Source organism: Hemicordylus capensis, chromosome 1 (assembly GCF_027244095.1).
Source record: "Hemicordylus capensis ecotype Gifberg chromosome 1, rHemCap1.1.pri, whole genome shotgun sequence".
NCBI lineage: Eukaryota > Metazoa > Chordata > Lepidosauria > Squamata > Cordylidae > Hemicordylus > Hemicordylus capensis.
The window spans coordinates 228481842-228506392 of NC_069657.1; the positions used below are offsets into that span (position 1 = coordinate 228481842).

The window sequence follows — 24551 nt, forward strand, 5'->3', positions numbered from 1 at the left end:
ATTTCTCTGGATGCCAACCAGACTCCAGTGGACAAGGAAAAAAGCCAAGGCTTGCACCTGTGCTCCACCCTACACGGCCCATGAGGGGAGAACATATCCATAGTCCTCCTCTTCACATTTTTTGGTGGGACTTTCCCCGTCACTGGAGGACGGGAGGTGGAGATGAGTGTTGAAAGAAATAAACTTCTGCATATCTTGGGATTCCCCTGCATATGCAGAAACCTCCATTTTGCTAGTTGGTGACCCGGTTTTGCTTCCAAGATGATAAAGGACAGGGCCACTGGCTTGCTGTTAAAGGGGATGATTCCTCTGTTTCATTATAAATGTCTGCTAGGCTGCACAAATTTTGCACTGCTTAACCATAAATTATTTCTTGTATCAGAATTTCTTCCTTAGTATGTATGTGTATGTGTGCATGTGTGTGTGTATATAAATTCTGCATGCATGCACTCATTTGCAAAGTATGAATGGGCAAACGTTTAAACATATACTTAAGGCTGAAAAGCAGGGATGAGGAATGAAAGACACTGCTATGTACCCTCATGCCACTTTGTTCTTGGGTGAACACATGGAGCTTGAGGGAGGGAGGCCAAGGACTTAGGAAAGAAATGAGCTGGAGATTAGTGGAGCCTGAGCATTTATCTGATCAGGAAGATTTGGGTTCAAATGCCTGCTCAGCCTGAAGTTTACTAGGCAGCCATGGGTCAATCACTATCCCTCAGCCTAATCACTATCTCAGAGAGCAGAAACCATGATGCTCTGAACTCCTTGAGGAAGGGTGGGTCCAAAATGCAATAATAAATAATAATATATACAATTCATTCATGTTTCCTTTAACAACATGAAAGTAAAGCCGAAAAAGTCCCACAGCATAGTATCTCAATCTCTATCTTCCCACCCCTCTTCCCCAACTCCAATTTATATCCTGTTGTAGATATAGTATACTATATACCATGCTATATATTCAAGATCATGCTGAAGAAAAATAACTGCAGTTGCAGTACTTTACAAAGCTGCGAGGATAATCCCAGAGGTGCTCTTACCCCTGGACTTCGGGGTCGAAATCCAGGGCCTCCACAGCCCCTGGGGCCCCACAAATCCTCTTTAGTCTCTTCTGGGTGGTGTGGATTGTGCCCTCAAGAACCTATGTGTTTTAAAAAATGATGCTTAACTTGCAGCGGGCGGGAGGGGGGGCTCCAAAGGCCTTTAGGTCCAGGCTCCCAAACTACCTAGGTGCACTTCTGGATAATCCCCAAATCCACTTCTCATTCTCATCTAGCATATTAACCAGAAGGAGCATATTGCAATGTCTAGTGCAGCCCTCCATAACAAACTGGTCCATGCAAATCCTCTGGTCCAGCCCACTTACCTGGATAAACGGCATGGATCACACACCCAACCTTGCTCCTTTTTATTGTAGCGGCTGCAGTTTTTACAGGTATAAAAATGGCAGTCTAAGCATTGGCGTTTGCTGTTTACCAGGAACTTGAAAGGCTGCAGACAGTGGATGCAGTGAGTTTCATTTAGGTGAGATTGACTGGACAACAGCTCTCGCTTTGTGCTTTCTTTTTCAATCTTGTCCTTTAGATCCCTTTGAAAAATGTAAATATTTCTATTAACATCTGGATGCATTAAGAAAATTGTATCAGAAAAAAAATATTAACTGGTCTATGACCGTAATAAACGTTATCTATCTATCTATCTATCTATCTATCAGAAAACAAAGATTGGTCACAATTATTATCCCTTCATTGCAGATGAGAGTTGAACAGTGGTTTAGCAAGCCAGGTGGTGGTCCAGGGACAGGCCACCATCATGTTCCCCTCATGCCACCATGCTGCTGTTGTGCTATGCCCCTCCCCCTGCACCATCACACTGACTCAGGGGGTGTGGCCAGCTCCAGTACTTCCCTGGCTGAAGAGGGTGAAGGGACTGCTATGTAATCTTCCCCAGTGCCAGCCATATCCCCATGTATTCTTAGTTACACAGTGGGGAGGAGAGTGGCCTCAGAGCAGCAGCGGGCCTGACCTTGATGGGGAGAAGCACAGTGAGGGGAGGAGTATCCCTGTGACCCTTCACCCCTGAAGCCCAGGGACAATTGTCCCCCCTTGCTCCATTATCCCTACACACCTGGGGTTGAGGCACAGTGGTTTCCCGCAGGCAACCTAAGCAGTCCGTTTCTCATAGGAGGTTTACCAGGTTTACAGGCCACACTCTTAACCACTATACCACTCTTAACAGTTCTGACCAGTTAAAGCTACTAATCATCTCTTGCATCTTACTATAATTCTATGTATATCTTGCTTTACAATTACAATTATAAGTTACATTTGTAAGAATCAGTATCAACAAATATATGGATGGGGTGATTCGATAGATGTTGTATATTTCACGTTGTATATATTACAACGTTCCTCAGCAAACACTGAATAAACTTAGCAGCCATGGGGTAAGAAGACACATCTTCCTATGGATTAATAACATATTAAATAGAGGAAGCATATTTTAATAATAATTTTAAAAACAGGAAGTAGAGAGTAGTCGGAAATGAACAGTTCTCACAGTAGAGGAAAGAAAAGACATGGGGTCCCCCAAGGATCTATACCGGGAACAATATTTTTCCATTTGTCCAAAAAATGGTCTGGAATCAGGACTGAGCAGAGAGAAGGCCAAGTTTGTGGATGATGCATATTATTTAGGAAGTCATAGATAGTTGATGGTATAATTAAAAGCACTCATGAGCCATGATATAATAATTACAACCAATCAACACCCTTCCCCGCCCCCAAAGACCCTTGGTTAAGATTTTGTTACGATTTTTGCATGGTGTGGACAGAGTGGAGAAAGAGAATTTTTTCTCCCTCTCTCATAATGCTAGTACACGAGGTCATCCAATGAAAATGATTGGCAGAAGATGCAGGGCAGTCAAAAGAAAGCGCTGCTTCATAAAGCACAGAATGTACAGCATTCGCTGCCATGGGTGCGGTGCTGGCCACTAGCTTAGACAGCTTTAAAAGAGGATTAGACAAATTCATGGAGAAGAGGTGCCCCTCTAAATTAAAACAACCTTGCATTGCTTCTACGTGGTGGTCAGGAATAGGCTTTAGCAGATTGCTAAATAGTGCATTCTAGGTCTGGGCAGTTGAAGCCACTGAGAAAACCTCTAGATCTGGCTCTGACTGATTTTGTACATTTTGTCTTGAAACTGGCCAGACAAAAGTGGTGATTGTGGACGGGAACAGAGAGTCACAGATTACTGGCAAACCCTTATGGAATTGTATCAAAACATACATTCATTGTTGAGCTTAGTGAATCAGAAAAATATCATGGGTTTCCATTAAAATTATATATAAAATGCAGTTTCATCACTGTCTGGAGCATATCCTGAATTCATGGTTCTCAAAGTGGATGCCTTCCAAAGAAGGCCTTTATGATCTTTTACTGTAACAGCAAGACTATGACTACTACTAGGGAAAATAATACTGACCGATCTTGCAGATGATGGTCATGGATGCTCAGGCGGATAGAGCTTAAGGTCTTCCCAGTAAGTTTAGGGTAGAGAATGATTTAAATTAAGGACTTCCTCATTCCATCACAGCAAAGTCCCTAAGCCATGAGAGATGCTCCTAAACAGTTTAAAGGCATTCATGGATCAATCCAGGAGGTAGAACACCAATTCTTCCCCTTCCACTCAAAGCAACATGAGCAACTGTGCTCCCTCCCAGTTGTGTTGGTTTATAATTCTGGTGGCTAGCTAAGAAATCCTCCCTTATTATAACCTTTTTGCCAGGCATTAAAGTGTACAAGGGGCCTGTACAGCCATAAGTTCTCATTCGTTTTATTAACAATGTTGTCCTAGAAGACAGCTTGCAATACAGCTTGATTGCACTTGCAGGCCAAAGCATCAAATCACTTTTTAAATTATTATTTATTTGAAAGATTTATGCCCTGTCCAAAAAACACCCCCCCCCCAAATAAAATAAAACAAAATTAGTAAATATATTTCAAAATGTTTGGAATACATACCAAAATAATATCACAATGACATGATCAAAGCAGCAGTTAAAATGATAAAATAAATAAAGCTTCAGCAGCAAGTTCTAATTACTAAATGGCTGCCTGAATTTATTTTTTAAAAGTCTTCATCTGACTCCTAAACTCAACAGCCTGTGTGCCAGGGAAGCAGCTCTCAGGGCAGGGCAGGGGTCCACAAATGGACAGTAGGTTTAGCTCATTAGTCAGCCATTATTGGTGGTAGCCACCAACCACCTCTCTTCCCCCCAATCCTTTCTGGCGCACAGGCAAAGGGCTGAAGAGAGAAGCAGGTCTCCTCTCATTTGCACTGGGCTATGAAGAGGATAAGAAACAGTGGGAACCCTCTCCTGCTGCTCAGAAAGGATTCCTGCCATTCCTTACCTTCTCAAAAATGGCAGTGGAAATGAGACCTTCGGGGAGGAGACCTGTGCGGTGCTGATTGTCCTGCTCGCCAAAGGGCTGGGGGCCCTCGTCACTGGTGAGCTGGCAAGTGGGTTTGTGTATGCCTGCCCAAGGGATAACATTCACAATTCTGGGCCGCCACCACAGAAAGGCCTTCTCCCATGTAGCCACTTGTCTGAACTCAGTAGGTGGGGGCATCCAAGATGCTCCTCCTACGTAATATCTGAATAGGGCTTTGATCACCTAGAACCCTGAGTCTCCTTCCTGTATTGTAGCAATTCAAACTGCAGGTTGGGGATAGCATGTTTTAATTCTCCCCATTAAACCCCCTGCAAATGCAACGCCAGGGAGATGAATTGTAACTGAGACATCTTCCTGTTTAGAAGGATTATGTCACATCTTTAAATCAGCCCTGACTAGCCATAAGCTGCAGCATTTAGATTTGACAACATGTTGATTGTCTTGCTACTGCAAAGGAAATAGTAAGAAGCAGCATGTGATATCTCTTCCTGGCTGAGACAGCAGAGAGGAACGGGGCAAGGCTTCAAGGGACTGAGACTTCCCTCTCCTTCCCCATGGATCTTTGACTTTGACTATACAATGCCTGGTCCCTCTTTCCCCTCTATTGTGAATGTCCCTTCACTCTGCGCCCCCCATACTCCAGCCCCAAAGTGGCAAACAGCAGCATGACTCATCCCGCCCCACCCCAGCCAGGTCAGCTCTCACCTTTATAGGCTACTGTCACTGAAAATGCCCCCAAATGGCTAAAATACACGTATGACACACTTCCTGCGCTCGCACAGAAAACTGCTTGTGTTTTGTGATTTATTCAGCCACATGAGGAATTTATATTGAACCTTGGCTTGGGTTTTATGAGGCAATAGTAAAAGCAGCACTCCTGACCTGTCCCCCTCAAAGTGCTAATAGAGGCCATCGCTCAGTGCTGGAGGGACTGGTAAAGACCTTGGGGAGCTGCTGCCAGTCAGAGCCGGCAAGACTGGTTTAGATGCTCTGACTCCACGTAAAAGCAGTTTCAAGTGTTCAATGGAAAGTCTGGAGCTGTAACTCTTGATACCTGTAAATTGCATCCCCCCCCCCGCCCCGATGCTGAGCAAAAGCCATTTTGTTTCCCCTCATCATAGATCTAGATGACTAATTTGCAGCACTTGCACTAGTCCTGCCTCTGGAACCGCATAGCCAGCTTCCCCGCCTCTCTTCAGTCTCACTGACTACGGAGAGAATGCCCTCCTGAAAGTCTGAATGTGGACAGACAGGGGAGAGGGGTGTGTGGAACCACAGGTCCACTGGACCCGTTGTTCTGTGTTACAAGTGAATGAGGCCAGTGAGTGAATCTTAGTTCTATCTGCCTCGATATAGTGGCAGCTGGTATTGCAATGCCTGGTGAAAAAGCTGGAGGACTAGGAAATACCATCAGTCACCACATTGGGATAGTTTCATAAGAAACTATAGTGACATTAAACTGATGAGAACTTGCAAGTTTACAATCTAATCAAAAGCTGTTAACTCTCCACCAAACGCAAAATAGTTTCTGGAGATAAAGCCATGAAGACTGCTAATGAAATAGTGAGTTGCAGGGGTGGGGGGGGTGGATAAATATGTGAGCTACTCATGACAATCCTATCGACTCTCTCTTGCAAAGAGTACATCAACTGAAAACAATCTTCCTTGGCCTTAGCTGAAAAGAGCAAGGTTTCCTGCCTCTAATTGTGTGTGGAGGAAATTCTCAGATGAGACTCTACTGCCAGCAGGACTTCAGACACTAGTGTGTGTGTGGTGACTAACACACATGCTGACTAGCTTCTAATCAAAGTGGAGGCCTTTGCGCTGGATTCTACTAGTGGTGGATTTGCCAGGTTATCAGCTAGGTTTCTGTTTGCTCTCGGTGTAGCTAGAAATACAGTCCACACTCTGTTTGCCTTCTGGGCTATGATTAAGAAGTGTAATATTTGATTTGTAGGACGGGCCCACAAAGGCTTATTTTGCATGTAGGCAGGGTTGGAAATGTTTCACATTGTGGCACATTCACTAATAACAGCTTTTCTATTCCTATTTTAGTATATTTCTTGAAATATATTTCAAGATTTCTTGAAATATAACCAACTAGAGAAATCTTAGAGAAAATATCTCAGCTAGGGGCTTACTCAGCCATGGCTAAGGAACATTCCTTTTTCTGTGTGCACTGATACTTGGCAGTTGTCGACCCCGACTTCCTCTAGGATATCAGTTTGATAATCTATTAGCTACTGAGCTTGTTCTATCTGCATATCTCATAAGAAGCCTAGGAGAGGTTCCTGAGAGCTATGGACTGACTCATGAAGATTCACTACCCAGTTTAACTTTCAACCTGTAGAAGCTATAATGTAAACCCATCCATAGTTATACACCTTTTTAGTTTAACAAAGTTATACCAAGGGATACAGGATCTAAATACAGTTTTAGATACTAAAATCAAAGTTAAGTGCAGGGAGGGCCTTGGCAGGTTTTCTAGTCCAAATCTCTCCTCAGTGTTGGAAACTGCTGACAATCCCTGACAAGATAGCTGTCCAGCCTCTGCTTGAAAACCTCTAGCAAAGGAGAGCCCATCACTGCATGAAGCAGCCTGTTTCACTGTAAAACAGCTCTTATCATGATGTCTAGCCTGAATCGGCTGTCTTGTGATTTCTATCAATTTGTGCTTATCCTGCACTCAGGAGCAACAGATAACAAGCAAGCTCCTTCTCCTACATACCTCAGATATATGAAGGGTTCTATCATATCCGCCTCCCCCTGCCCCCAAGTCTTCTCTTCTTCAGGCTAAACACAACCTTTCCTCACAGGACTTGGTTTCCAGACCCCTCACCATCTTTGCTGCTCTCCTCTGAACTTGTTTATTAATGTCCTTCTTTAAGAGTGGTGTGCAGAACTGGACGCTGGCTGACATCCTAACAAAGTGTGCGTCCTAACAAATACCAGCTTTGTAAATGCAGTGCAACCGCCACCACAACAATGCATGTTTCCTTTCGCACATGTTTTTGTGCAATGGAGAGAGTGGGCACTTCTCCCAGAGTGCTCTCTTGTACTCTCAAAGCCCTCCATCACAACAGAAACAGGTCACCATCACAATACTGGCTCATATTCAACTGGTGGTCCACTAAGACACCTAGATCCTTTCCACATGAATGCTGCTAAACCAGGTCTCCCATCCCAGACATGTGTATTTGGTTTTTCTCACCTAAATGCAGGATTTTACATAGGTCTCTGTTGAACTTCATTGTGTCGGTTTTGGCCCAATATTCAAACCTGTCAAGATTGGTATGAATCTTGACACTGCCGTCTAAGGTGTTAGCTGTCCCCTGCCCCAAGTTCATGTTCTCTGCCGTTTTGACAACATCTCCTCTGCTCTCCCTTCCAAGTCATTTATGAAAATGTTGAAGAGGATAGAGCCCTGTGGCACTCTACTCGTTACCTTGCTACAGACTGACATGGAACCACTAATGAGATGTGATTCCACGTAACAGCAGTAATATCTACCCCACATTTTACCACCTTGTCAACAGGATATCATAGGAGACAATAGCCTTCTTCAGACATGAAAAAACAAACAGCCACACTGTACTTGTGCACAATGTCCTCAGAAGGCCTGGAGGTCCTCTCCCAGCACTGACGTCCCAGTTATCTGAGCATTTTTTGAGCTACTGGCTTCAGAAATCACATTGGGGGAAAAGTTTTTGTGTAGCTGGCAAATCAGTGCAGAGCATTTTCAGAGCCAATGATGAGAAAGAAACACTACCATTCTCTGTCACATTGAATCAAACTCATCAATCCACAAGTCCAGCATTAAATTACAAAACTGGCTGAATCACACGCAATGTTCTCAACTCCTCCATTATCTATATCTGAAATAAGAGCCCCTGTCTGAGTCTCTCAGGTCCCTCACCTTGACAGGAAACAGCTTCTACTATGGCCAGTTAGAGGAAGCTAATTTACACAGGTTCCCTTGCAAGCTCCAATCAGATGGGGAAATGTAAGTGTGAATTGGCTCTCTCATCTGGAAAGGAGGCAACTAAGGGGAGACATGGTCGAGGTATATAAAACTATGCATTGAGTAGAGAAAGTGGACATAGAAATTTTTCTCCCTCTCACACTAGAACCAGGAGTCATCCTATGAAACTGATTGCCAAGATGTTTAGGTCTGACAAAAGGAAGCATTTTTTCACACAGTGCATAATTAATCTATGGAATTCTCTGCCAAGGGAAGTGGTGATGGCACCCAGCTTGGATGGCTTTAAAAGGGGTTAGACAAATTCATGGAGGACAGGTCTATCAATGGCTATTAGTCTGGTGGATATAGGCTACCTCCAGCCTCAGAGGCAAGATGCTGCTAAATACCAGTTGCAGTTGAGCAACAGCAGGAGAGAGAGAGCATGCCCTCACTTCTTGTCTGTGCGCTTCCCAGAGGCATCTGGCGGGCCACTGTGTGAAACAGGATGCTGTTGGCCTTGTGCTGATCCAGCAGGGCTGTTTTTATGTTCTTAATAATGGGGGTTACAATGACTACCATACAGATCTTGGTTAATGCTGCTTTTTCTCCATTGTCTGTGGGCAGGCTTTGGTTGCTTGAATGTAGGTAGATCTGTGTGAACTAATTCCCACATTCATTTTCACCACTTAACTTGCTACAGTCTCAAGCAAACCTACAGCCACAATCACAATGGAGAAAGCAGCATGAGAGGGATTGTGGCACATGGATACACAACTGGCGCATAGAGCCAGTGTGGTGTAGTGGTTAGAGTGCTGGACTAGGATCGGGGAGACCCGAGTTCAAATTCCCATTCAGCCATGATACTTGCTGGGTGACTCTGGGCCAATCACTTCTCTCTCGGTCTGACCTACTTCTCAGGGTTGTTATGAGGAGAAACCTAAAGTATGTAGTATACTGCTCTGGGCTCCTTGGAGGAAGAGCGGGATATAAATGTAAAAATAATAATAAATAATAATAATAATAATACACAATTTCTATCACTGTAATACATTTTTGGATGGAACTGCCATCACAGAATTCACTACAAAATGATCCGTGTACCTTTTCCACGTTAATTTATATACAAGGAAAGTTTGTCTGGAGAACATTCAGCAAAGAAGCAATGTATGAACTACCTGCTAGTCTGCAGAATTTAAAGTTAGAACAATGTAGCACCAGGGGCTAGCTTAACCATGAATTTAGTCTCAACGGCAGAGATTCTGCATTAGGGCCTTCTGTGCAAATCTGGGGACTCTGGGACTGCTGTGCACTGTGAAAGGTCCAAGAGTGTTGTGCGACAGGACAGTAGCACAATGACTTAAAACAATGTCAAGGCAGTTTTGCAGCACTACTTCCATTGTTTCCAAGTCATTTTCAGTCATTGTGCTACAGTCTTGTCACACAACACTGCTGGGTTTGCACAGCAGTCCCAGCGGGTCCCTAGCACTGTGCAGAATGTCAGTCAATGAATTAAGATAACTCAGTAGTTAAGGCTGATAATTACCTCATCAACTGTATAGGTTACAGATTACATTCCAAATTCAGATCGTCATGGGTGGGTTAGCAAGGCTGGAAACAAGTTACTGGGGACAGAGAGAGTTGGAAGAGACGAGATCTAGAAGATCAAAGAGGGTTGGAAGCAGGATAGGTACAAAACATCTAAAGCAGCAACAAGAGAGAAAATCACAAGGGGGGTGGTCTGTGAAGGTATTTCACAATGGTGCTCTCTTGCTTTTGGCAAGAGCAGAACGTTAAATAAAGGTAGAACTTGAATGGACAGAGGAAGCAAAAGAGGCAACTGAATCTTCAAAATAGCTGCAGGCTACTAAACATTTGCTGCCATTCCAGAAAACCCTGGTTAAAAATACAAGCCTGTGTAACTGAAATTGAATTAAATATAGAAAATACTGTAAATAGTGAATACACTGTAAACAGTGAATTCTCTTCAAGGAAAGGATTAGAGCAGATTGGCAAAACCTGAGGGGATCATTACGGTCTAACCATGTGGGCTAAAAATCCTCTTCCTCCTGGACATCTCATAGTACAGTCTGCTCACCATGGACATAGAAAAATATTTTTCCCCCTGGTTATGGATACTGTAAAGTCATTAATGTAAAGGCACTCTTTCGAGGAGCCTCCCATTCTGATGATTCACTCCATGTTTCTTCCCTCAAAATAAACAATTCCTTGAGCAGGAGCAAATTAGTTTTTCCCTTCTCTTCCAAAGAAATTTAGTGTTTTCATGTTTCTCTTTCACCTCCTTGACTTAATTCTTCAAGGCACAGCCCAGTGGTTTTTTAAAAAAATGTGGTATGGCAGCTTGTTCTGTCTGGTGTATCAAACCCCATGATGCTAAATGGTTCTCAACAGTATTAAAAAAGGCCAGCAGTCTTTCCCCCACAGCTCCTATTGCAAGGGTTAAGAAAGAAAAATAACTATTGCCTCTTCAAACCCTTGCAGCATTCAGAATCTGTTATGTGAGGAATAGATGCTCAATTAACATCTCTATACAGTGCCATAATACAATTTTGACAGTACAGTCCACATACTCCTCAAAATATCTATTTTACACCCAAACACTCGCAAATTCTGCACCAAGGAACAACATTCTGTACTTTAAATAAGAATGCCAAACAATATTATGCAAACACTCACACTGTTTTTGATGTCTGCTCAATTAATTTTAGATCCTGCTCAGGTTGAATCAGGAAGGTCCTACACTGAATGCATGTGCACATACACTGCCTTGATACTGCCACCCAGAGCAAAACTCATTCTGCACACAAATGAAAAAAATTAGAGAGAACACTGATTGGTGGCTCTGGACATGGAGCATTAGTACACCTTGGAAGACTGGTCTCTTTGGTAGACTTGTCTTCTGAGGCAGGATTATGTGCTAAGTCCAGAGTGGATGGCTGGTCTACCTGCTGGCCCCAATTCTTAGACCAGATCTCCCTGGAAAAGCAGGCCTCAGAATGGTGCTCGAATCACCCCAATAGATTTGAGTGGTTTGTCAAGACAGCTGGCCAAGCCGGCTGTTTTCAACAAATCACTCTGATGATGCTGTGATTCGATTCAAGCCCTAACCGGCTCCCCCAATAACTGAGCAAAGAGGCACTCTTAACAATGTTGATTCTCTTTATTAAGCAGGGGGAGAGCAACTGTACTTATCCACCCCCAGCACAGCATCCCTCCAGGGGCTGTTGTTGGAGTCTACTTTATGTTTCTTTTTTCATTATTTTTTTTTTAGATTGTGAGCCATTTGGGGACAGGGAGCCATTTTATTTAATTATTTATATTTATGTAAACCGCTTTGGGAACTTTTGTTGAAAAGCGGTATGTAAATATTCGTCGTATTTTTATTCAAATCAAATAGCAGAATCTGATTTGTTCACATCACTATTCAGCATGCGCTTAAATCTACCAGCATTTAAAGTACTCAACTTTAACTGGAGCATGCAATGTATGTAGGATTACCTTTTTGAATAAAAATACCTACAAATGTATTTGGCATATTTCAGGGGTCCACACATATTTAGGATTAGCTCACTAGCCAGCCATTTTTGGTGCTTACCACCAACCTCCTCTCCTCCTCTAAACTCTTTCTGGAACACAGGCAGAGGGCGAGAGAGAAGAGGGTCTTCTCTAATTTACACTGGGCTATGAAGAGCGTAAGAAATCATGAGAGCCTTCTCTTACTGCTCAAAGGGGATTCTTGCTCTTTGAGGTGGCAGAGCAGATGAGGACACAGAGCAGGTGAGGACACAGTTTAATATTCTCATGTGGAACAAACTCCCTTTAAGTAAAAACTAGCATATCAGGGTTTGCCTCTATATATTTTTTATACATAGGATCATGCAATAATGTGTTTGCCCACCTGTAGTTTGAAGTGGTACAGACTATTCTACAACCACTTTTTCTATCCTTGCCTCATTCTGCTGCATATGTAGCCCAGGCCTCAGATGGAGCCCATCCTGGTGCAGCATTGGAATAGTCACTATCTCTGTATGAGCAATAGTGTGCTGGAGGGGGCGGGGTAGAAATATTTTAAATAAACAAATAAAATAATCTCTCTGCTTTCTCAGATGGTTGTTGTGAGAATAAAGAGGAGGACCATGGATATTGTCCTTGAGAGAGGATGGGATTAAAATGCAATTAATTTAATTTTAAAATGCAATTTTAATTTTATATTGATTTTTCTATCCCACCCTCCCTCCTGGGTCTTAGGTCAGCATACAGAGTTCTCTTCCTCTCCCCCCTTTAGCCTTACACCAACCCTGTTCAACAGGTGAGGCCAAAAGAGAGTGACTGGTCCAGGATCACTCAGCAGGCTTCATGGCTGAGTAGGGATTTGAACCTTGGCCTCTCTGGTCCTCATCTCTCAAACTGCTACCACATACTAGCTTCCCAATTATTATTAACAATAGGTCAGTGAAGATATAAGAGATAGCTTTAAAGCCATTAATGGTTTGGGCCTGGGATACCTGAGGGACTGCCTGCTCCCAAGGGTTGCTGCCCACTTGATGAATGCTCTCCCAGTGGCCATTCACTCCTCGGTCTCCATCACAGTTTTTAGAAAGCATGCTAAACCCAGGCTTTTATATAATTGTCTCTACTGCTTCTTTGTATTTTGTACCGTTTTTATGCTTGTATTTTAAATCTTTTCAGTCAGGTTTGTTTTATATTTTAACATAATATTTTAATTGTGTCATTTTTATAGTCTTGTTTTTAATTTTTGTGTAAACTGCCTTGGGGTTGTTTTAATGAAAGGAGGTATACAAATTTAACAATAAATAAATAAAAATAAATAGGGAACATAATTTGTAGCTACGAGGAAAGGACAGATACTCATACAGAACTTATGTTCCTAGAGTTTTTGGTAAACATTTGCTGCATGCTTTAAAGTCCACCTCTACAACCACAAAGCCTAGAAACATAGCCAGAGGCGTAGGGAGCTTGGTGGGTGCCAGGGGACAAAATCCGACTGGTGGCTCCCCCGCCTCCTTGGTGTTTCTTTGCGCATGCAAAGTGCACATATGTCCCAAGCCATGCCCCCTGCACCTGATGTCAAATGCAAGGGGGTGGGGTCAGTGCCAAGAACAGGGCTGTGACAATCCCAGCAGAGTTTCATTTCCCTGTCAACGGTTGGTGGAATTGCTGAAAGGGGAGCTCAAAGGGAGATGCAGGGGAGGGGCCAATGTCTGTTGGGGGCGGGGAGTGCATCCATACCCAACCAGTGTGAAACGCTGCCTGGAGAGGAGGGGGCGTGCCTCACCTGGGGACAACTGTCCCCCTTGTTATACCCCTGAACTTTCTGTCTTGAAGAAAAATTACAGCCCTCTAAAACAGACTAAACAAATATACTAAACAATCACACTATTCAAAAGTTCCCTATCTCTTTCTTATATTGTTAAGATACAAGTGACCAAAGTCAATACGGATGTTGGGGGAGTGGGGAATAGGCTAAGGAGTGGTCTGAAGGCACCGTTCTACTACTGAAGCTAAGCACTTTTGGCTCTGGCTGCCTAGATAGGAGACCACCTGGGAACTATATGTAAGCTATTCTCAGTTCTTAGCATATCAGGAATGGGAAGGATTGTGGAATATTATGCTCATTTTAATTGGCAACAACTTAGGGGAGCATGTCACCAGGGTGGAGGCCCCAAAAAGATTCATGCTGCTTCCTTTGTGTGTAAAATTATGCTGTTTCCTTTCTTATACTTTAGGGTTTTAAGCGGGGGTGGGGGTGGGGTTAGGTGCATGTCTACATTTTGTTTTCATGTGAACCAAAATGCTCCTCAAAGCAGAAGTCACACAAAGCACAACACAGAAGATATCACATTTTATCCCTTATGGCACAGCAGGGAAATGACTTGATTAGCAAGCCAGAGTTTGCTGGTTTGAATCCCCGCTGATATGTTTCCAGACTATGGGAAACACCTATATCGGGCAGCAGCAATATAGGAAGATGCTGAAAGGCACCATCATCTCATACTTCATGGGAGGAGGCAATGGTAAACCCCTCCTATATTCTGCCAAAGACAACCACATGGCTCTGTGGTCACCAGGAGTTGACTGCACACTTTACCATTACTTTACTTCAGTACATGTCAATCTTTCCATGATCCTAATGCCCTTAGCTCTATCTTTTCTGCTTTTGTTCCATAAGAAAAGAAACATAGAAGTTTGTCTTATGCCATCAGACCCAGTGGTCCATCTAGCTCAGTATGGTCTACACTGACTAGCAGTGGCTCTCCAAGGTTTCAGGCAGGAGTTTTCCTCAGCCCTATCTGGAGAGGGCAGAGACAGAACTGGAGACCTTCTGCACACAAAGCAGATGCTTTACCAATGAGCTGCAGCTCCAACCCTCAAATGCAACAATGATTAGTGATATAAAATAATTTGCCTGTTGGGATTCATTTTAAAATTCCAATAAAGTCACATTATTTTTTTAAAAAAATGTAATGACATACAATTTAGATTATACCACATAACCTTTTTAATAACTAATTTTTTCATGTGTCTAGTAGCAGTGGTTCAATCTAAGTGGAAAACAGCTTGGAAATTACAAATACTAAAAATCTCCTTCCATTGTGTCTTCCTCTGAAGAATGATCAATGTTCTGATTCACATCTCCATGTATTTGGCACTCACTCTAAACGTTCTTCCTCTTTTTTGCGCAGATCAAAGTCCCGCTGAACTACCTCCCAAACATGTTTGGCCTCTTCATCTGTCAGTTTTGAAAGATCCAGTTTTCTTCCCATCTTTAGAAAGAGCACCTGAAAATCAAAAGTGAAAGTAATGTAAATTTTGACAAACAAGGATGAATTCAAATTAGTTTATTGCCACTATTTCTACCAAAGTACAAGTCTGTATTTTGCCAGGAAGTTTTTCCTATTATCAATATACTGCACAAGACATGTGATGTAAAACATGATAAATGAATTGTCATTTGTCTCCCATCAGGACAGTGCACATCTGATAAAAATACTCCTACAATTTCCTTAGATTAATGTAAATATTTTTTTTCATCAGGACAGTGAACATTTGATAAAAAATACTCCTACAATTTCCTTAGATTAATGTAAACATTATTTTTTTCATGTGATCAATGAAATTGGAAAACATTTATACCTTTAAACTGATGTGTCTGTGACCACATCAGCATCAGGGGCCAGGGTCAGCAGATATGGTTCTGCACCCATCTTCCCACTTTTATTGTACACAGAGAGATTTCATCTGAACGGGGCTAATATGAACAGATGATATTTTATGTTTTTATTGAAAATATTTATATACCGCCTTTCTAAAAACATTTCATGCAAATTGGATTACATATAAAAGGCAACAGAAGCAGGATAAAATATATAACACCAGTGTACTTCTTTTACCAAATAAAAGCCATCCATTTACTGTAAAAGACCAAAGTGTGGAGGCCTGTTGGATTCCCTTGGGTGCAGTCTTCCCTCAAAGGCGTGCACATTTTTTGATGTCCATTCAGTTAATTTTAGATCCCGCTCAGCTTGAATCAGGAAGGCCCCACTCTGAATGCAGGTGCGCACACACTGCCTTGATACTGCCACCCAGAACAAAACTCATTCCGCACTCAGATTAAAAAAATAATAACAGAGAGAGAACACTGCTTGGAGAGTTCAAGGATGTGGTGCTACTATGGAAATGATCTGTTGCTGCCCACCCCAACAATAGAGTCTGCCTCAGGGGTGACCCAGATCAGCCTGAAATGAAGATTGTGGGGTCCAGGTACGTACATATGGGTGGAGGCGGTCCTTCAGATAACTTGGTCCTGGATCGTACAGGGCAAGTTTCCTTCTAGAACTATCATTGCGCATATTTATTTTTTTCTCTTGTTCTGCCTAATTTCTGCCACAGTGTATGTGCACAATTTGTATGACTGTAACAGGCAGCTATTTATAGTGCTTGTGACAAATAGCACACTCCTTTCCCCCATGTCTGGAACAGATCTGGAAACACTTTAAAGGTTTGTTCTTTTAAAATATACATATATACTTTACATACATGAACCGATTATTGCTTTACCATATATCCATACATATAGCCCAAAATAAAATAAAATAAAATAAAATAAAATAAAATGGTATAAGGCTGCAATACTATTCAAGAATGTTTAAAGCTCTAAATGGCCTGTAACCAGATTAAGTTAAGGGACCATCTTCTCTTCCATAGGTAACTACCAGCACACTAAGATTTATTGTTAAATATTTATTGTTAAATTTATACCCCGCCTTTCATTAAGAAAATCCCAAGCCGGCTCACAATAAAATTTAAAAACAATATTATAAAAAAGACACATTAAAATATTGAGCTAAAAAAAATATAAAAACAAAATCTGATTGAAAAAAGTTAACACACAAGCATAAAAACAGTACAAAATACAAGAAGCAGCAGTGGAGACAATAATATAAAAGCCGGGGTAAAAAGTCACGATTTGACATGCTTTCTAAAAACTGTGATGGAGACTGTGGAGTGGATATCCACCGGGAGAGCATTCCAGAATCTGGGGGCAGCAACAGAGAATGCGCTGACCCGAGTGCACAACAACCGGGCCTCCCTCATTGTTGGCACTCGGAGCAGAGCCCTCTCAGATGACCTCGTCATGCGGGCAGCAACCCTTGGGAGGTATCCCGGGCCCAAACAGTTAAAGGCTTTAAAGGCCAAACCCAGCACCTTGAATTGGACCCGGAAATAAACTGGCAGCTAGTGCAACTCTTTCAGAATGGGTATGATGTGCTCCCAACAGGCAGCTCCAGATAAAACGCTGGGTGCCACGTTTTGCACTAGCTGTAGTTTCTGGATATTCTTCAAGGGCAGCCCCACGTAGAGTGCATTACAATAGTCCAGCCGTGACATGACTAAGGCATGGGTAACTGTGGCCAGATCTGCCTTCTCGAGAAAGGGACACAGCTGGCGCACTAGCCGAAGCCGTGCATAGGCACCCCCGGCCACTGCCTCCACCTGAGCTTCCAAAAGCAGAGCCGGGTCCAGTAGTACCCCCCAAGCTGCGTACTTGTTCCTTCAAGGGGAGTGCAACCCCATCCAGAACTGGTAAAATCTCCTCATCCCGACTGGCTCTCCTACTGACCAACAGTACCTCCATCTTGTCTGGATTCAATTTCAGTTTATTAGCCAAATCCAACCCATCATGGCCTGCAGGACATCCACTGCCCTAGGATCAGGTGACAAGGAGAGACAGAGCTGAGTGTCATCTGCATATTGCTGACAACTCAGTCCAAGTCCCTGGAAGACTTCTCCCAGTGGTTTCATGTAGATGTTAAAAAGATCATCATCAGATGCCTTCTTCTGTGTCCCCCCGTCACCTGAAGCTGAGTAGGTGGGCAGGCAGGACAGGGCTTTCTTGGTTACAACAACCCAGTGGTGAAATGCCTTCCCAAGGCACCCCACCCAATTCAGTCATCACTTGTCTTCTAATCAAAATTAGTTTTTCCGAAGGGCTGTTGGGGATGCTGCAGTCTGGAGGTTGGTAGGAACAGAGCAGCACCATCAGCCTAACTCTCACATATATTGGTGGTGGTGCATTTTAAATCAAATTTGTATTTTTATTCTTTTATTCTGTTGTTAACTGCCTTGGATATCTATTATAACAGAAAGGCAGAATATATTCATTATTTTCATTCTAGATAGTGATCTAACTAACCTTTGTTTTCAGAATCTATAATTACAAACAGTTTGTCTTTTTATTGCAGTGTCCCTGAAGAAGGCACACCCACTGAAACCTTCCAGGCATAGCAAGATTATGAAGCTGTTCTCAGGTGCAGACTAAACCAGGCCGAGGAAGGCAAGCCTAGTTTTGCCTGTGTGTGAGAACTGCTGGGAACTGCACAGCTTTCGGTGGCAGTGCAGCGGCAAACTCCTCAAAGAGCCCTGCCTGTTAGCCAGGGATAAGGGCGTGAATGCACCCTTACCCCGGGCTAAATGATCGTGTGTCAGTGCCACGCGGTTTCATACGGCACCAACAGAGCAGCAACCTCCCAGCCAGTGCCAGGGGAATCCCCATAATGCACCGTGCACTTGCATGGTGCACTATGGGAGTTTCGGAGGCTGGGGCAACGTATCTCAGCCCCTGACCCTCCATGCTGCCAGAGGAGGCAGCTGTACATCTGGGCACACAATCTCCATGATCAGCATGGGCAGAGGAATCATCTGCAAGAGAGGTGAGCTTTTCAAGGCTTCCTCCCCACGCCCCCTCCCTCTAGCAAATCCCACACATCATTCTGCACCTGGATGGAATTGGCCTCCTCCTTTCCTTCTGTCACATCCAGTCTCGTCAAACTCTAGTCAGATGCAATGGGGGCAGGCAGCCACATTGGTTTATTCACATGTCTACTTTCCTTCACATATACAGTGGAGGCTGGGGTTATGATTTGTATGTCAACAGAGGTAGGTGTAGGAGGCAAGCTGAACCCTATCCCCACCATGCCTTATCTTCTTGCACTTTGTTGCTCAAGCCACTTTTCTCCCAGTCTGATTCCAAATCTGCAAGTGTGTCAGGTTGGGGAGAAATGTTCCTGAAGCAACCAAGTGCAGGGAGGGAAGGCGGATGAGTGGGGTTCTGAATCCCCACGCTTTGTGCCTCTTTCCCCATTAAAATAAGGCCACTCCAGCCTTCATATGTGAATAAGCAGAAAGACAAAGACACACACATTGCTGCCCCCATCACATTGATTTTGGCCCTCGCTAGACTCAGTCTGGTCCTCTGTTTCACCACCCCAGTGTCTTGTATGGAAGCTAGATGCAGACCTGCATAACTGGTAGCCACCAAGCCAAGCACACAGGGGGCTTATCAAGCCTGAGGCAGCAGTTGTAATTAGGAATTAAGAGAAAAACTAGTATCAAACAGGGATCTCCCCAACCCTGTACTTTTTTACACTGTTATCAATCTACCCATACAGGATCAGATCTAATGACACAGTAGCATTCAGAACTATAATCTATACAGAACCACAGTATTTGAAAAATTACCAGGGGAGTCTGAGAAGATAATATAATTGATATATTTAAAAGACTGGGTGGATTTCTTCTTAGAAATTAAAGCTACTTCAGATGTTTTTCTCCATGAAGTTGGCTAGTTAAATGAACTCTAAGAGGATGCCAACAAAGAGACACAAAAGTCTGCCAAGAAAGTCTGCTGATCTACACATCCAAGCCAACTCTGTTTCGTATTGTTTTCAGGTGGAGTCATTGCTTGTTAGCTGCCACCTCTTGCAAAGTGGCAGCAGGCGGGTGGGAGGGGGGCATTATCTGACTGTGTTGGGTCATTTAAATGTATGCAAATATAAACATGTTACTTGCTTAATGTTGAATTGAAATTCAATTAAACGCTACATCTGGAAAGGAAAAAATAAATAAATAATAGACCACTGAAAATGCTTGGGCTGGTTTAAAACTGGCCAGGAGGCACTCCTCCGTGTTACAAATGGTCCAATCCATCCTACGCAGACCACAATACAACCACACATAGTAAATGGTACTAAGTGAGCCTCTGGTATAGTTTCTGCCTCAGATGCTTCATCCAAGGCAAAGGGCATATGAACAATTCTATCTGCATGATTTCACAGTGGCCTGAAGATGGTTCAGTATCTGGGTAGCATGAGCTAGAATTTTATAGCCCATGTACCTCCTGGAATCATTCACTGGATGCCATGGTAGTGGGGAAGTCAGTCCACCATCAATGCCATGGCAGAGTCCTGGTAATTCTCAACTGTGTTTGGTTGGCGCTCTTATCCCTGGACTATGGGGTCAAAGTGCAGGGCCTCCACCCACACACCCCCAATCCTCCTGCTCTGGGTGGTGTGGTCACGGCTGGCCCACACTATGCCGGGTGGCCAAGTGTGATTGTGACCTGCACTGCTTCCTCCCTGTGTGCCCCGGGGTATTTATGTGCACACTCTGGCCATCAGGATGTCAGCCAGTGAATCTGGAGTTCCATCAGGTTATTGACAGAGCAATCACCACCAAAATCAATGGGAACCTCTTCAGGAACATTCTGGAAACAGAGGGATTTGCCAATCTCCTGTGGCAAAAGAGAAAGAAATCTTACACTTAACTGCCACCTACATGGCCACCTAGATAGGTGGGTCTGTGTTGCACAGTCTGTGCAAGCTAGTCTAGTTTTGCACTCCAACCACCCAGCCAGATATCAGTGATACACTCTAGGTCAGCAGCTTCCTCAGCATGAAGTTGCAGACAACAGTTACCACTGACATTATATTAACCAGCCACAGAGTTAAACCTGGAGATTCTACTGGACAAATCTAGTCGGCTTAGGGCTGCGGAAAAAGTCAAAAGGGGCCAGAACTGCTAAAATGCCCCCCCGCCATCTTTGTTTCTATCCATTAACGTCATTCACATGACAACTTACCCAGGATCAGGGAGGGCCAGCAGGAAGGAAGGCTTCTAGCTGCCTCCCCGCACACGATCACGGCTTCACTGAGGGCTCTGCAACTCGTGTGGCACACGAGCAGTGCCAAAAAGAGGAGGTCCTCTGAGAGGAGGAGGTCCTCTGACATCCTATAATGTACCATGACAGGAGTGGGGGATTTCCCCGCTACCAGACACTCTTGCAGGCCCAGCTCTGTGGACACTCACGTCCTTCTACCTACAAAACACCGGCTACCCCGGTGTAGAGTGCCGGAATCGGGACAGATTTCAGCGCTCTACACAAGCAGCCCTACCTGGGTAGGGCTGTGCAAGCCCAGTTAGGGCTGCTTGTGTGAATAACCTTACTGCTTAAATTGCCTTTGTCCTAGCATGCATCACTTTATATGCATTGACAATCATCTGACATTTTTTTGCTTATTCACCCAGTCTGGAGTGTTTTACTTGCTTGCTTGCTTGCATAATCTGCTTGGGAATTTCTTATCCAGAATAAAGTCATACTACCTGCAAACCTGGCTATCCCATTTATCACCCCAACTCCAGATAGTTTATCAGCAAATTAAATTGCAAGGGTCCCAGAACTCTTCTGTGTTCTTTTATTCTTATGTTTCATTTTTTAAAAATTACTCTATAAGACAACATGCATTGACATCATGTAACTGCAAACATTCATGGGGAGACTTTGCTATGGAACTTTATGGAAATTAAACCTTTTGAAAATCCAAGTATTGGCAGGACTGAGCAATAAATTAATTAACAGCTTATGGCAACTGGTCTAAAAGTGGTTTTGCACCAGTGAACACAAACAGCAAGTCAATAGATAAAAATTAGCATCAAAACAAAGACCTATGTAGCTGCTGGTACAATTATCCCAGAACAACAACAAAAATCACAAGTTTGCAAGCTAAGTGAGGATCCAAATATTTACAAGCGTTGAGTAGCATAGTTTGTACATGTATACATATAAGGTTCCATCACTGGAGTTTAGAACATGAAGCAGAAGTATCATGCAAGTAAACTCATGAAGAAGTGCAGAATGCCTGGATTCAAAGATGGAAGCGGCTATGAACAGTTACAGAGTTGTATAGACAGATCAGTATTATTCAGAATTATTGATGAGCCACCCTGACCTCAAGCTAGAGTGGGATATAAAGATCAATAAAGATCTTTATGGATTTGCAGAATGCCTCAAAATTAATGAAATAAGTAACTCAACCACAGAGGCATTATGTTTTTGTCCATGTAAAATAAAGGGCAACTAAAAAAATTGATTTGGAAGGTGCATTTCCAGTGCAACACAGGGTATTTTTAAGAATTTAAAACTGGACATTATATCCTGCTACTTAGGAGAGATGATGCAGATATAATATTTGGAGTCTGTTAAATGACATTTTTACAGCTGTACAAAAAGAGCATTCAGCCAACACCCAAGCAAAATACCACCTCTTATTATGAGAAGGAAAATGAATTCAGCCTGACTATCAGCTGATTTCCTGTCAATTTTTCTCTCCACTGCAAAATAGATTCCACAGCAGTAAATCCAAGAAGAGATTATATTTATGTTAAACTCACAAAACAGCTGTTGTTCATGTTGAGAGAAAACTAGTATACTGTAAGGGGGTAAATGCCACAGTATGGTAATATCAAATCAAAAATACACAAAGTCATGAGCAATAAAGTTTCTGCTTCTCCAGCTTGCTCCTCATAACTTTATGTCATTTCGGTTGGTCCAGGTTACCAGAATGTGATATCTGGATTCCACTCCCCACTAATGGATCAACTACAATTTTTCTGAATATCATGGGGAGCCTTTGCATGAGAGAACAAGCACAAATGTATGCAAAAGAACTAACTGAAGCTGCCTTCCTTTCTTCCGTATTCAAATTTTATTTCTTTGTTTAAAAATAAAACACTTAACAAAAATGTGTGTGACATTTATGAGGGCCAATTCTTATTCTGGTTAGTTCAAGTTGTTTGCCTCAAAGGAACTTCCCCTCCCCTCTTCAGGAGAGAAGTGGGACATTCATGAGGGGCAACATTAGTTACCTGGCTGAAAGGGATGAGGAATATGTATAGACTTACAAACCTACTGCCAGAAATTGTTTATACATGATTAGATGATCACTAGTGGCAGGTGCTAAAATATTGGTGTTATTTCATCAGAATTGTAACCTTTTGTCACTTTTTACAATTGTGTTCATGAAATCTCGGGGAATGAACAATCAAAACAACTTGAATAGAAAAAAATGCAGGTTGGGTAGACTAATTGTGTTTGTAAGGGTTTAAATTTATGTTTTGAATTATTATTATAGCAAGGGTAAATGTTATAGCTGATGTTTCACGAACAGAGATGCGCGGGAAGTCCACTTCTGTTTATTATGTTTGTTATGAATGAATATTATTACTGTTAAAATCAATAAAAATTCAATTTGGGGGGAAAAACCCAACTTGAATAGAGATATAGAATAGAGATATGTATACTGTTGTTGGAGATTTTATTGTGCCATTTCTGTTACTAGTAGTGTATTACCAAAAGCTATTGATAAGGAAAGCTTTGACTTGACCAGACTTTTGAATAGGCTTGAATACAGAGGAATAGAAATGTAGGCCTCTGTCCTCAAAGATGATCTTATAGAAATTTGTGAATCAGAAGCTGTCAGAGTGTGAAATTTCATAAGTAAACTAGTTGAACCAACACAGAGCATCTGTGCGATATATTTGTTTGCTCCCCTCACCCATCACCCCAGAGACTTTGCCACCCTCTCTCTCTTCCCCTTTTTCTTTCTCTCTCTCTCTCTCTCCCCCTCCACTGGTCTGGTGTGCTCCATTGCCAGCAGCCCCACATGCAACAGGCCCACTTTCCTGTCCAGCTCCCAGCCCACCCCTTGCCACACAGACTTCTCCCTTCTTCCCTGGGCTGGTGCCAGCTGGCCTCCTCCTCCCATCTCCACTGCTTTGCCCTCCCGAGACCCCCCTCAGTCCCTTCCTTGCTCCTGTGCTACCTGCTGCCCATGATGCTTCCGCCCACTCGGCCAGCTACGCTGGTGCCTTGGCCTGGCTGAGTGTGCCTGGCAGGCTCCAAGGCAAGGGTATCTAATGGGCCCAAAGGTCTGGGGCAGTCCAGCAGGGGGGAGCCCAGGAAATCCTGTGCCACTGCCTCCACACCGACCATGTCCGCGCCTGTGTAGAACAGTGGATTCGCCACAGCCCAGCCTCCGCCTTCCTCTCGCGGGCCTCACCTCCCAATGGCTCCTGAGGCAGGCGAGGAGAGGAGAGGGCCTCCTGAAGTGACCAAGCTTGACACAGAGCGCTCAGCCGAGTCCCGCTTCTGTTGCTGCCGCCAAAACCACCCCCGAGGCCCTTTTGCTGCCCAGCCCACAGAGCAAAGTCTCGCACCACCTAAGCATACCACCTGCTTCTCCTTGCCAGCAGCTGCCCCTGCCTGCCACTCAGCCCTCCTCCACGCCTTCTCTCTCTCAGAACTCTCACAAGGTGTGCTACGTACTGCGAGATGTGCCACGTACATCCTTAGCTTATTATATGATAGGTAGTGAAGTAACATAAGCTAAGAACTAAATGTTGGGTGGATGGTGGGGGCGGGCATTAAACATGGATACAGAAAAACAAAAAAACCTGCACACATCTGGCAGGCTGACAT

At 43.4% G+C, this 24551-nt stretch overlaps 1 protein-coding gene across 6 annotated transcripts in view; it reads right to left on the bottom strand.

Annotated features, from left to right (window-relative positions):
- The window catches only part of MLPH (melanophilin), a 214227-nt gene that overhangs the window by 69365 nt on the left and 120311 nt on the right, over positions 1–24551 (bottom strand). For 4 of the 6 annotated variants that reach the window (XM_053283113.1, XM_053283109.1, XM_053283110.1 and 1 more), the window contains exons 1-3: positions 24306–24422; positions 15113–15237; positions 1370–1591 (exon numbers count right to left, since the gene is read on the bottom strand). In XM_053283113.1, coding sequence (XP_053139088.1) covers positions 1370–1591; positions 15113–15237; positions 24306–24419 — 461 coding nt within the window. In that variant the 5' untranslated portion in view covers positions 24420–24422. Of the gene's footprint in view, positions 1–1369; positions 1592–15112; positions 15238–24132; positions 24235–24305; positions 24423–24551 lie in introns of those variants that run through there. The other 2 variants (XM_053283112.1, XM_053283111.1) reach the window with 2 other exon arrangements.